Source organism: Sorex fumeus, unplaced genomic scaffold (genome assembly GCF_029834395.1).
Source record: "Sorex fumeus unplaced genomic scaffold, SorFum_2.1 ptg000020l, whole genome shotgun sequence".
Lineage (NCBI taxonomy): Eukaryota > Metazoa > Chordata > Mammalia > Eulipotyphla > Soricidae > Sorex > Sorex fumeus.
In genome coordinates this window covers 11,044,381-11,058,587 of record NW_026606077.1, presented here as the reverse complement: position 1 = coordinate 11,058,587, position 14,207 = coordinate 11,044,381, and the positions used below count along the sequence as shown (strand labels likewise).

Below are 14,207 nucleotides of genomic sequence, written 5' to 3'. Positions count from 1 at the left end.
AAGAAATATCTGCTTGAGGAATCAAAGGAATCAAATGGGGAAGGTAAGAACTATTTTTTTTTTTTGATCATAGAGTTATTCTCACACAGGAACATTGGAAATGATCTGTTTTAAGGAAAAACAAGACTTTGGTCTCAAGGGGGGCATTACTAGCTCAGCAAATACCATGTGTTCTCATGTCCCTTGGAAAGAGTTTTGATATCCATTATGGTGACTTGTGTGATGGTCTCTCACCAAGCAGGTGTATGTGGATCTGATGGGAGGATCCACTTATTTCTGGGATAAGTACGTAAGAATATAAACATACATGTGTGTGGACATGAGCTTTCAACTTTCCTTCCTCAGGGAGAGTCACCGATCCAGCTGCTTCCCATCAAGTTTCCCCAGTTTATTAATCAAAGGGGCAAATTACTTAGTCCTAGTCCTTCTTAAAAAGAAGAAGAATGGATTGACTCCATGGGAATTGATAGTGCCTTACTGCACCTAGCCTCCTTGGTGTTCATGAAGTCATCTGCATTTCCAATCCACATTGTTTTCACCCTTCTCAGCACTCCCAGGGTATATTGTCAGCATCATTTAACACATCTAATGTTTTGCTCTTGTTTCCTTATTGCCATATAGGCAGACAGTTGGTAAACTTATACAGTTGGTACACTCACCTAAATTGCAAGCTTGTTGAAGTCAGGTTAAACTGTACTTCAGATCAAACCTTATTTGAAGGCAACACTAATGCAGACTCAGTAAAATACCAATTTCTTTCCATTGCACAAATATTTCTTAAGTACCTATTGTGTGCCAGGTCTTGGTATACAGAGGTAATCACAACTTACAAAAGTAGTTCCTCTCTTTAAAAGGAGTTCTCAGGATAACAGGAATGACAAACTCACACAGAAAAACTAAGATCCAGCACAGCTTTGTGCCAAGATTAAGTTCAGGCCCAGAGTAGTTTGGAAGCACGGAAAAGGGGTTGTAATGCTACTTACAGACTGATGAAATATTATGACTGGAGTGGAGAGAAGAGAAATGTAATCTCAGAGAGACTTCAATGAGCCTAACCTAAAACAACACCAAGCGCTTAGGTTTTCCTCAATGCAAAGGTTATTTGGGATATTTGGTGAATGAGTCCCTCCTCATGGAATGTGGCATTCGAAGGTAAATTCTCACATTATTAGATGGCCTCCTGTTCCCAAGTGGCTTCCATATGCTTGTCCAGGTGGAAGAGTTATATAATCACTCAAATTCCAGACAGAATAGCTTAAGGATCTGTAGGTATATCCTTTATATTACTGACTTTTAAAATAAAAGCACTCTGCAATTTGGGGTGGGGGGATGTGCTTTTCATTCCCAGAAATCCCCATCTTCAATATCCATGGTCCTGGAAATGTAATTCTGCATCCTGATTCTTCCCTACCATTCTGCAAAATGCCCCCAGTGGCCCTCTGTCCTCCAGGAGAGCTCCCACTGTCCCCAGCAAATGTCAAAAACTCCCAACTTCTGCTTGTAGCAGCCAATTCGTGATGACAACAGATTCTTTCAAATAAAGACATGTACAGACGGAAACAATATGTCAGGAGTGACGCTCGAAGGAGGAAAGACACCCACTAAGTGTAGGGTGGGAAAAGATGAATATTCAGGTGAAGAAAACATCAGTATTAGAAAATCAGCCAATGTTTAATGATGGAATGAAAGATGTCTTCATGGGGCTGGCAGGAACCATGATGACAACAGACAGCACATTGTCACTTCGCCCCACTTTGGATCACAGCCCTGAAATCAAAGGAGAGAGAGAGAGAGAGAGGTGCTGGCTTTTAAGCTAGTTAAAATTTTGAGATGACAAAGAGCTGCTGTTTTCAGAGCACTCTGCTTATAAATCAAAGAAACAGCCCATGAAATAGATTTTTAGTCTCCCCTGAAACTGAGCCTGTCTTGACTCTTCATCTGATGGCCAGCCTGGGTGTCCAGGTGGTCAAGACCGACAGAAGTTTGAGGACAGGTGCAGGCATTATCCAGGTGTTTTTACTTACTCACTAGACATTCACTCACCGAGTAACTAGGGACCTAGTGGTTCCCACCTGTCAGCAGCTGTTGGGGGCTGAGATACAGGTAGGCAGAACCAGGCAGTCAGCCTCCAGCAGCTTATATACCCAAAACCCTGGGCCTCTCCATTGTTGTATCCCCAACAGTTGTTGCTGTTTTGAAACACACATCCCTGGGTTTTATGCTTGGGTCTTTCTAACTTTTTGTGGAACTCATGTTTCAAGTGAGCTCCCAAGCCAGGTTGCTGCAAACCACTGTCCAAGTGAAAGTACCATCAGAAATGCTATCAGTTTGGGAATTACCAGGTGGGCCCCATGACAAAGAGTCTCCTTTCCAAATCTGTGAACCAGTTCCTCTGCCCAGAATATGTGGGACACAGGGTGAAGATATCGGCCTCAACTCCCAGAGCTTCTGCCTCACTCCCGGTGCTTTGGAACTCACTCCAAACATCACTTCCACATGAGAAGGTAGTAAGGGGGCCTTCTATCTGTCCCATCCAGGGCTTGGAAGATCTATTTCCTTTTGTGCCGGGGTGATGTCAGGGTGTCAAAAGCTGCAGTTTCAATCCTGAGAATAATACAATCTTGCCATAAAAATACAAGAGAGGATTCCCAAAGCCACAGAATGAAGGCTTTTACAATATCAATTCAACCCTTGTAAATTTAATCCCGGGTTATTTGTTGCACCAAAATCTCTTTACTGTGATGTATTGCTTAGTTACTGGGGTTATCACAGCCGTATCCTAAAGTTGCATAGTACATAAACCATTTCAGTTAACAATGTGGGGAGGTTAACTCCCCCAGATAACCTGCAATCACAAGGGCTAGTCCAGATGACATGCCTCTGTCAGCTTCCACAAGCTATTGATGGTTCAATCAGTTTGTTTTGAAGGTAAAGTACAACAAAAGGGCAGTAAACTTATTCAGACTGTCAACAGGGGCTATCGGGAATGGGGCTTGCAGGTAAGTAATTCTGGGTGTTTTAAGGCTATTATCAAACACCAATGGTTGAAGGAAGAGACAGCTACTAATAACACAGAAGGCAGCCATCATAAACCACTTTATGGCAGAAACCCCCATCTATAAATCCTGCAACACCCGGAGACAGCTTCAGATTTATAAAACTGCTTGTTAAGCCAGGGCACTACTTAATGAAAAGAGATCCGTCTAAGTTCCAAGCCTCCTGTCTCCAGCTCTAGAGGGCAACTCCAATCTGCCTGACCTTCCCAAGGTGGCTGGACGAAGCCCTGGGGCTGGCGGGTGGATGTCTGGGGCACTCTAGGCTGTGATAGGGAAGGTGAGGTTATGAGGTTATCAGGGAGAGTAGGGATGCTGGGAAAGTGTTTAAAGATCCATTTGTCTCTGTCGGCAACTGTTCTCAAGAAAGTGAGAACTGCACGCAGAGCTCTCCAGAATCTCTTTTCAATACAGAACCACTCCATTTTCTTAAAGGGCCCATACCCATGAATAGGCCTCAATCTGGTAGGGGGCAAGGGGACAATAAAAAGCTTTTAGTTGTTGTTGCTGTTGTTGTTCTGGTCTTTAGCTCCAAAATCAATTCTCTTCGCCCAAATCCCAATGCTCTGGCATTTTTTACCTATATTCAAAGGGAGTTACTGTGTGCGGGCTGGAGCAATAGCACAGCGGTAGGGTGCTCGCCTTACAAGTGGCCAACATGGCCGACCTGAGTTCGATTCCTCTGCCCCTCTCGGAGAGCCCGGCAAGCTACCAAGAGTATTCGATATGCCAAACACAGTAACAACAAAGTCTCCAATGGAGACGTTACTGGGCTCGCTCGAGCAAATCGACGATCAACGGGAGGGCCTTTACCTTTTACCTTTTATTCAAAGGGAGAGGAAGATGCACTTTCCTCCTACTCACAGCTTCCACCCAGCAGTTGTTGTCTGTGCCCCATCCTTACGGCAACACCACACAAAAGCTGAGTGGGATCTCGCATTGTCTGTGCAGGACAGGAGCTGCCATGTTTCTTCCTCCCTCTACTCAAGAAACACAACGACTCCAGACCCTGGGGAAACTAGATGCAGGGTCACTGCACAATTCTTCCTCTCACTCCCAGGACAGTTTTCCAGGCTTCTTTCCAGGATTTCTCCCTTCCTTCTTGTTCCCATAAGTGAGTGGTCGGGAGATATGGTGTGAGCTGATGAGGCCCTACTTGGTTCCCCAGAAGCAGCAAGGGCTGATCCAGGAACTATTTTCAATCTTCCACAAAGCTTAAGAGAGTAGGGTTAGCAGCCAACAAAACATCAAGCTTCTTTGCATTTGCTCGGCTTACGTCAATGCTCTTGGGTAACACCGGTTACCTCATGTTGATCAAAAACCCTGATCAACAGCTAAATACGTCTGATTAATTTTTAAAAGCTAGCATGGGCTTAAGTGTAACCTACTTCAGAGACCAAAGTTTTAAGGCATGGAAGAGGAAATTAAAGGGGGAAGTTCTTCACAACGAGAAACTCAGAGACCAGGGCTACAAAGCATAGAGCCCTGACACTGAGTGGCCTTGCAGTGTGACCTGGTTCATTCTCTGCCACTTTGCTGGGCCTTGGTTTCCCCATCTATGGAACTAAAATCATCTAAATCATCTCTAAACCTCTTCTTAAGCTTGCTCGAATTCTGTGTACTTCCAAGTTAATTTATAATGAACGCACCCTCCTCTCTTATTTCCCCAGCTTCCTTCTCTGACCACCCCCTCACCCCTCCAGGTAAAAGAGGACTGTGAGAAAAAGTCAATAAAGACCAAAGAGTAATGAACAAACACTGGGAGCGGAATAAGTCCAGATGCTCAGAGAGATGACAATGATCTCACTCTAATGAGCTGAGGTGAGCTCACCTACAGCATTAATGAACGCCTGACAACTGGCAGAGGCCAGCTGATTTTCCTCACAGTTCACTGGCAGCATGTTTGAAGTCTCCTTGCAAACAATACACCCACAGGAAGACCAAGGCCCTCAACAGAGGGTAACCAGCAATTACTCTGTGGGCTTCTGTCACTTTGATCTCTGGGTCGTGACCTTTGCTTTCCTGTGATCTTCAAAGCCCAGATTGTAGATTAGCTGGAGCATGCTAGCTGGGTTATGTAAGCCACAAGTTTTACAGCTCCTATTGGGCTGGGGAAATGGAGGGGGCCCAGGAGGGCCAGCCAAAGCAGTGGAGGGTCCCTCCCTCCTGCCCTCTGGCTGAGTGTTACAGACACTAGACAGGCCGTCTCCGCCCGGGCTGCTCCCTGAGAAGGAACAAAGGAAAGGTGTCACATTTTAAATAATTTAGAGTTGCAAAGAATACAGAGAGGGCCTACTAAGGAGGAGAGAGGAGGGATAGGCAACTCAAGACTGAATGGCAGAAGAACCAAGAGGGATAGTGATGGCAGAAGTACTTAGAGACCCTGAAACCAACACCCTTATTTGACAAGTGAAGCACTTGTGTTCTTGCCTTGCCCTCCACCTTCCAGGAAGAAGGAAAGAATTACAGAAGAAGCTGAAGCCTTTTGTGCACCCAAGTTTCCCATTTTGGATCCAGTGAGGGGCCAGTGTTCAAGTTCACAGGAGCCCCAGTCCATGTGGCCTCACCTCTCTCTTCCTGCCTCCATCTCCAAGACTGCCCGTTCTCAGCCTCACCACCACTCAACAGTTCACCCCCATGACAGCACCACAGGGACATGCAGCAAAGCATGGGGAGGTTCAAGCTCCTTTAACAACATGGCACGTGGCCATTTCTCAGTGGGGAACTATGATGAATGGCAAAGGTGAACTCTAGGCATGGTACGGCCCCTGCCCCAGTAGGGTGAGGGCACCTCTCAGCAGCATGATGGTGTGTTCCTGCTCAGAAAGCGCACAAGCCCCTCTCTCCTGCGGGGCTGTGTGCCAAGGAAAACCAACTGGGCGCACCGGGAGAGAGGCCAGGGAGGAAGGAAAAGAGGGGAGGGAGGAAAGAATCAGTAAAACAGCATCTGGGAAGCCATTTCCATAACGACATAAATCTAGTCACTTCCCATTTCGAGTCCGGTGGTTGGCCACAGAGTGACCTAATACCGGCTGACCTCTCTGAAATCAGCATCTCCCATAGAAATGAAACAACAGACATACTTGTTTTGATGTATGGCTGGGTGACATATTATAAATATTACATCACACAACCACAGAGGATGCCAATCAATAAGAAATTTTTTTAGACAGCACTAAATGAGCCATGGGTTCTTGCTTCTGAATACACTCTTTTAAGGCTCCTACTAGTGCTTAAATGATTAATAGAAGACATATTGTCAGAAAATGTACTTAAAGTGAAAAACAGTAAACTGTAGAAATATCATTCATTTTTTAAGCAATTTTCTAGTGAAAATGTCACATAAATTTACATAGAGGCCATACTATTAGACTCTGGGTAACAGCTATGCAGAACACAGACCCATACTTTGTGAAAGAGCAAAAAACATTTGACAAAAAAAATTTTTTTAAAAGGCAACTGTATTGCTCTGTAGAAACCCAACTGCCACAAGAACTCTAGATTCAAAAGTCTTATTGTGAAGCCCTAAAATTTCACAGGAGTAAATGAAGCAAAACTCCTGCATGAACCAAACAGGGCTGCTCACAGACCACAGAACACAACCATACCATGAACATACGGATCTCAGCCAAAGGTAAGTAAGAAACTCAGAAACCATAAAAAAGAAAGAAATACTCTTTCAGACAGTATTCTAGAGATGAGGCCTACCAGCTCACAGAACCATCAGACACTACACAATGAATGTGCAGCAGGATTGGGCATGTTCACCATTCCTTCTATCATCCTTAGTTCCTCTGAGTATGAGTATTTTGCAATCATTTGTCGTGACTTATGGATTTCTGAGGTAATTCTGACTCCCTGTGAATTTGACTGTGTGTGGCCTCTGGAATCCTGTTCTTCACAAAAACGTTGTCATTGTACAACTAACAGACATAGCCTAGCCATATTCCTCAACGTTTTCAGTAGGAGAAAAGTTCTAAAATGGGGAGGACAGGCTAGGGGGCTGAGCTTGCCAGCCCAAAGACTAGATCATTCCTTTAAGAACAAGCCCCCCCGTGAAGAATCATGGCCAAACAGCCAGCATGGGTCTGCATGGACTGGGTCTGAAGAAAGGCCCCTTTTTTACTAACTGTCCTAGTTGACATCCAAGTAGGTCTGATCCTGAATAGGAAGTGGGCATGAGAGGCAATCCAATGACCTGAATTTTTCTACTAGTAGCTGAGAGAGAGTAAGCCAGCTCTGGTGAACAGGTGCCAAGTTCTTATTCTAAGGCCAACACTACATTAGGTACTTCAAGGACTAGAATGCACAGCCCTTACCTACAGGAAGCCACTCTTGGCCTGTTGACTTAAGTTAAGTAGCACCCAGAGTATGCAAGATGGGCTATACAAAGTAGCCTGGTGAGGTGAAGAAAGAATTGGAAGTTCTTGGGACTCAGACCTCTTAATGCTATAATTGAGAGTCATTTTAGACTACACAGTACAACAGCTCTTAATTTGGCATCAGGATCATTTGCTGATTATTTTTATTACATTTGCTATCAAATGAGTGAAAATATCTTAGATGGTTCAGAAGCATAGCCTTGATTAAGGGTCACTGGTCAAAACTATACTTTCCATTTTAACCATACTTTCCTACTAGGAAATATTCATTTTAGATCATCTGATCTGTCCCCCTACACCATGAACCTTAGTGTTTATGCTACAATGCCCAGTCAGAGTATCAACAGAAATGTGGTACTAACTTTCCTTTTCCTTCTACAATCTTATAAGCCTACTACTGGAGACCAATTTTAATAAGGTGGAATTAAGAGATTTTCCTTACTCTATTTCGTTCCTTCTAGGGAGAAAAAAAGAGGCAGAACTTCACCTACAGTTTCATTCACATGTAGAATTTTAGTTCCATGAATAAACTGATTAAAATGCTTGTTAATATTTATGTACAACAAATATATATATACACAAGGCATTTGCAGGTGTGTGGGACCCAGGGCGTAGATCTCCAAGCTTGCTCGAATTGGGACTGGGGCTTCCTCCACCCAGGTCCCCCATCTTCCAGTATGTAGGTGTTACACCCAGCAACTGCCCCCGGTGCCATGTAACCTTATCAATGGCCAAGACCCAGAGACTATAAAACCCTGCTCCTGGAACTGGAAGAGAACAGCGCAGAGTCTCCTGCCTCCGTGCCTCGCTGTCCTCACCAGGGCCCCTCGAAGGAGGGTGGGTTGAGTTTCCCTCCCCACGCCGAGCAGCGCCCCAGCAGCTGAAGAGCTCCAGTTCAAGCCACAGCTATGCTTAAGAGCACTCTCCTCACGTTTGGACGAGCCTCACGCATGAAGGAACCAGCAGAGTAACCCTGGTGTGCGGGACCCAGGGCATAGATCTCCAAGCCTGCTCAGATTGGGACTGGGGCCTTCTCCACCCACATCCCCCATCTTCCAGTATGTAGGTGTTACACCCACCAACTGCCCCTGGCGCCATGTAATCCCATCAACAACCAAGACCCAGAGACTATAAAACCCTGCTCCCGGAAGCACGCAGCTGCATTCGCAGCCTCACGACATCTTATTATCTAGTTCTTACTCTAGAGAACCTGGCAGGCTACCCAAAGTATCCTGCCCACATGGTAGAGTTTGGCAAACTCCCCGTGGCCAAAACCAGAAACAATGATGGGTGTCATTCTCCTGACACTAAAAGAGCCTCGAATGTGGCACTTTTTAAAATCTCAGGGCTAGGACAAAGGAGACGTTACTGGAGCCTGCTCGAGACAATCGATGAACAACAGGATGACAGTGATACAGTGATTTGCATGTGAATACAATTATAAATTTATTGAATTATTCTGAAGAACAAGGAAATGCAAAGAAATGAGCCAGGAAGCAAATGATAATGTTACAAATAATATGTGGTGGTCTAATAAAAATGTTTGCTGAAAAAACTTTCTTGGACCTCCTTGGTCCTTCCAAGACATATCTTTTAAATAAGTCACTGTAAAAAAATAAAGTATATTTAAAGTAACACCATCATACTTGAAATCAGATAAATGCATTCAAGTTGATGAGAATTAGAGAATTAAGTTCTAAGTGAAAAAAGAAACAATGTAAAGGGTTGATTTAGAAATGTGTAAGAAATTGCCTGCTTAACAGTACACATATTTCTTCAAAGAGAACTCATATCAAAATGTATATTATCTGGGGCTGGAGAAACAGTACGGTCGGTAGGGCACTTGCCTTGAACATTGATCTGGGTTTGGTCCCTGGCACACCATGTGATCTCCCAAACCTTGCAAGGAGTGATCCTTGAGTGTAGAGCCAGAAGTAAGCCTTGCACACCACTGGTGTGAGCCCCCCCCCAAAAAAATGAAATTATATATTATCTGAGCCAGGGAGATAGCTCAAAGGGTTGAACTGACTACCTTGTATGCCTGGTGCTCCAAGTCTGAGCTGCTCATGTCCCCTCAGAGTACTGCCAGCCATGGTGCTAGTGGCCCTAAGCTGGCCCCAACCAGCACCCAGAGCTGGGCCAGGTATCACTTAGAGTGGATCCAGGGCCTCTGAGCACTGTTAGGGAGCACAATCCAAAAGGGTAAAAATGATTGATACCGCATCCTAAATGATGTTCTTAGTAGGATTAGGGCAGTATTTCCAAAATTGACACTACAGTCAACTGCCACCTGGGGGGTAGAAGTTGGTGGGAAGATATAGTGGAGGGGGCTTAGAGAGATAAAATAGCAGGTAGGATGCTTGCCTTGCTCACAGGTGACCTTGATTCTATCTCTGGCCCTCCATATGTCCCCTGACCACTGTCAGGAGTGATCCCTGAGCATAGAGGCAGGAGTAAACCCTGAGCAGTGCTGAAAATGGCCCAAGTCACATCTCCCACCGTCACATCCGAAAACAAAATCCATGGATGACAGCAATAGCCTTCATGCAGTTGGGGGCACTGTTTGTTCAGCTAAAGAAGGCAGACTTCCATGAAGGTACTGGGTGATTTTTATTTCGGAAAAGGAGGACAAATAAATTTGGGCACATCTGGATCACTAGTACTTATTCTATAATAGTTTTAAAACAGTTTACTATGGCTACAATATTAATCAAGGAACCTAATAGAAAATAAGTTTAAAGGTGTAAAGTCCTTCCTATAAGAGAGTAACTGTAGTTTTAATATACATGTTTATTATTTAAGTACATATTATATTTTATAGTTATTTTTACATTGTTTCCTTAATACAAAATTAATGTACATACACATATTCCTTCAATAAAGGGTCACACCATATTTTTATGATTTCAATAGAATGTTTTTCTCAACATTATTCTTTCTTCCATCTTTCTAAATCTATTTTTAAGCACCCTAATTTCATTATGTTTCTGTCCCCCTCTCTCCATTCTTCCCACATGGATTCAGGTGGGTTGTTTTATACACATGAGGTATCATGGTTATTAACTGAACAATAATCAAGAGAAAGGGCACACAGAATTCAAAATAAAGGGGAAAAATCAGCTTAGCAAAATGGGTAAGATCAAGTAGAAGTTCTATGAGAGGTGTATTTGAAACAAATGTTTCAAAGCAGAATCTTCAGAAATACTGAGAAGAAAGAAAAGTGTTTTTACATAGAGCCCATGAAAGCGTTTGGTGGACACTAGGGCTTTATAGAACAAAATTATAGAATTTGTGGGATTTCTTTTCCAGACTGTTACTCTAATATAAGATGCTTAAACTTCAGGGAGAAATATGTTCTTTCCAAAAAGTTACTCTGATGCAGACTACAAGAATATAATACACAATATATCGGAAGTCAGCAAAATAGCCCACAGGTCCTATATTGCCTGCTGTCTGTTTTTATAAAGCTTCATGATAATTCAGATATGCTCATTCATTTACAAACCATGTAGGTATATACACTATACTATCAGAGCTGAATGATTGTAACCAAGACACAGGAACTTCATAGCTACAATATTATTCAGCCCACTTGAAAAATGTTTAATAATTCCTCATCTAGACTACATGATAGCTTTCTATGTTTCCTTGTTCCTATAATCTCAAAAAAGACAACATCTATGTACTCCCTCCCTCCAAAAGTGAAAGTTCAACATTATCTTGTAAAGTACACAAGCATTTACCAAGCATCTACTATATTCCCCATAGTATCAGCCCCCTACATGCCTTTTCCCCACTGGAATAAAGTCCCAGAATACTCACCTATATCTCTTATAGTCTTCTTCATCCTTTTCCAAGCTGACCAGTTCATTAGGACATGCCACATTACCCAGCAGGCTGAGGTACTCCAGAGATGGTGTCACTTCTGCCAGGTGATCAAGCAGACACTCCAAGTCAGTGATGTGACAAGAGTTAAGGATCTTAGTCCAGGAAGAAAAAGGGATTAGCAAAAAAGCATAGACCATAACTAGGCACAGCCCAACTGCTGATGAGTCCAGTCTGCTCCCATGAGATGACATCATTGAGGGGCGAAGTCAACTTATCTGTAAGTATCTGACATGAGTAATTTTTCACCTTGACTATTAGAGACAGAGACCACTTTTTCTCTCAGCAGCTAAGTCTAATTCCAGATCACTTCACAGCGGGTAGGGCGTTCGCCTTACAAGCGGCCAACATGGCCGACCCGAGTTCGATTCCTCTGCCCCTCTCGGAGAGCCCGGCAAGCTACCGAGAGTATTCGATATGCCAGACACAGTAACAACAAAGTCTCCAATGGAGACGTTACTGGGCCCGCTCGAAAAAATAATGAATAAACGTAATTGTTTTATCGCTCTTTTCCTTCCACTGTGGCCCAATTTTCTTTTAAAAAATATGAATTTTAAAAACTTACATGTAGTAAAATATTAGCAAGTCGTTTTCAAAAGAAGGAATTTATACCTAAAAAACTTGTTAAAAGATTTTAACTTGTTAAAAAATTTTCTCCTTTAGGGGTAAATTTTCACAACATATGGTGATTGTATAGATGCAAACAGGGATTGGCATCCTATTATGATCTAAGAGCTTTTGGTGAAGTCTCATTGATGTCAATAAAATAGCACTGTAGCACCGTCCTCCCGTTGTTCATCAATTTGCTCGAGCAGTAACGTCTTCATTGTGAGACTTCTTGTTACTGTGTTTGGCAAATCGAATACATCACAGGTAGCTTGCCAGGCTTTGCCGTGCAGGCGACATATTCTCGGTAGCTTGCCGGGCTCTCCGAGAGGGGCAGAGGAATCAAACCTGGCTCTACTGGACAGGCCACACACAAGGCAAACGCCCTACCACTGTGCTATAGCTCCAGTCCATCAATAAAGTAATTGGTAATAAAGAGAACAAAACATGGAAGAATAGACAAATAGTGAAAGCTAAACTTATGTTTAGTCAAAGCAGGTTGAAACGTATCTTTTGAGAATCATTGTGAACCTAATATTCCAAGGAGATGAAAATAAAAGAGAAAAACCAAGGAATTACATGGGTGTTGGGATTATCCCAGAATCAATCTCCTCAGTGGGACTCACACTCCAATCTCCAAACCAAATGAAGCAAGAGTCACAGATTCAGGGAAATCATAGGTTTGGGGAAGCATCACTCCACATAGCACCTCCTGGTTTGGGTTTCACTTAGATGAGCTGAGCTCAGATCAGGTGATGATTACATGGGCCATAAGCAGAGTCCATGACTCTGATTCGTTAAGGATGAGTGGAGTTAGTCAATGTCAGTAGTCTGACTGGGGCTTTTGTCAGGGAATACGCGCGCACTTAAGGGCTGAAGCCACAAGTGAAGAATTCACACACAAGTGATCGCATGGACCTTGTAGAAAAAAACAAACCTGGAGGAATGGGCTGCCATTTCTTCTGACAGAAATTTCTCCAACCAACCATGGGATGCTATACATATTTCCTCACATTTCAGTGCAACTTGTCAAGATAAAAAAAAAGAGCTCCAAATCCAACCAGTGTTTGACTCTAGTTCATAATGTAAATTGGGGTCCAAACATAGATACATATAACCAAGGAGTCTCCACTGAGTTGCTTACTCTGACAACCAAAAGGGAGACCATTTCTTTCCTCTGGAACTGCAACTTCCTCAAATTTCTATCATGGACCCAACATGACTGCTTTGGGTCACAAAGAATAAGGTATTCTTCTCTCCCTTTGATGGGCAGTGGGATTGTAGTTTCTAATAACTGAAGCTCACCTATGTTCCTTATATTTTATAATCTCTGAACTAATTTCCTTCAAGAATTTTTTCACACACATGCCCTGGCCCCATGAGATGCATGAATAGATACTGTACTTTGGGAGGGAAAAGGGGAGAGAGAAAAAAAGATAGAGAGAGAGACAGAGAGATAGACAGAGACATAGAGAAAGACAGAGAGCATGTGTGTCCATCCTGGGTCTCAGTTTGCCAATATCATCCTCATATACTAAAGAGAAACAGAAAATCAGTCACTGAAAGTTACCAATACTTTAAATCTGTAACAGTAACATCCAGGAATGACAACACAGGACCACAGAAATAAGGATCCTGGGGAAGAGAAGCATGTAGAGAAGAAAGAAAGGAAGGTAACATGAAAAGTCCAGAGGTTAAGCTGATGACTAAGTGTATTTCATAACTGAAAAAAAATGCAGAAAATTTAATAAAAGTTTAATATCATACTCTTGAATAAAATCAGTTAAAGCTACCCATTTAAAATAACACTGAACAATTCCAGGGAATCCTTGGCATTTCTAACAGGTTCTATCCTGTATACTTCACAGTGACAATTGTATACCTAATAATAAGAGAAGAGAGAGTCTTGCCAATGCTCTGCCAATGCTACCCCCGGGCTCCAGCAGCAGCAGGTCAGGGATCCCTGGACTCCAGTATGCCGTGCTCAAAATCCTTGGTCCTCATCAGGTATGAGGGGTCAACAGTATCACTTCAGGGTTCTTCCCAGTTCTCTGTCCCAACCTTATGGATCTATCAGATGCTCCAGATCTCTTTCACATCAGGTTGTCCTGAAGTCTGAGGGCCAGATCCTAGCTGAGGGGATACAGCCAGACAAGCTGATCACTTGCTGGCAAGTGCTACATCAGTGGGATTTCTAGATGAAGGTTCTCAAAAATGGAGTTAATACATAGATTTAAGGTGACTTGAATGTTTAAGTGGACAAGAAGTCTAGAGAACCTAG

At 43.2% G+C, this 14,207-nt stretch overlaps 1 protein-coding gene across 1 annotated transcript in view; it reads right to left on the bottom strand.

Moving 5' to 3' along the window:
* The window catches only part of LRMDA (leucine rich melanocyte differentiation associated), a 635,497-nt gene that overhangs the window by 537,649 nt on the left and 83,641 nt on the right, over positions 1–14,207 (bottom strand). The window contains exon 3 of the mRNA XM_056113521.1: positions 11,258–11,392. Within this exon, the coding sequence (XP_055969496.1) occupies positions 11,258–11,392 (135 nt within the window). The remainder of the gene's footprint in view (positions 1–11,257; positions 11,393–14,207) is intronic.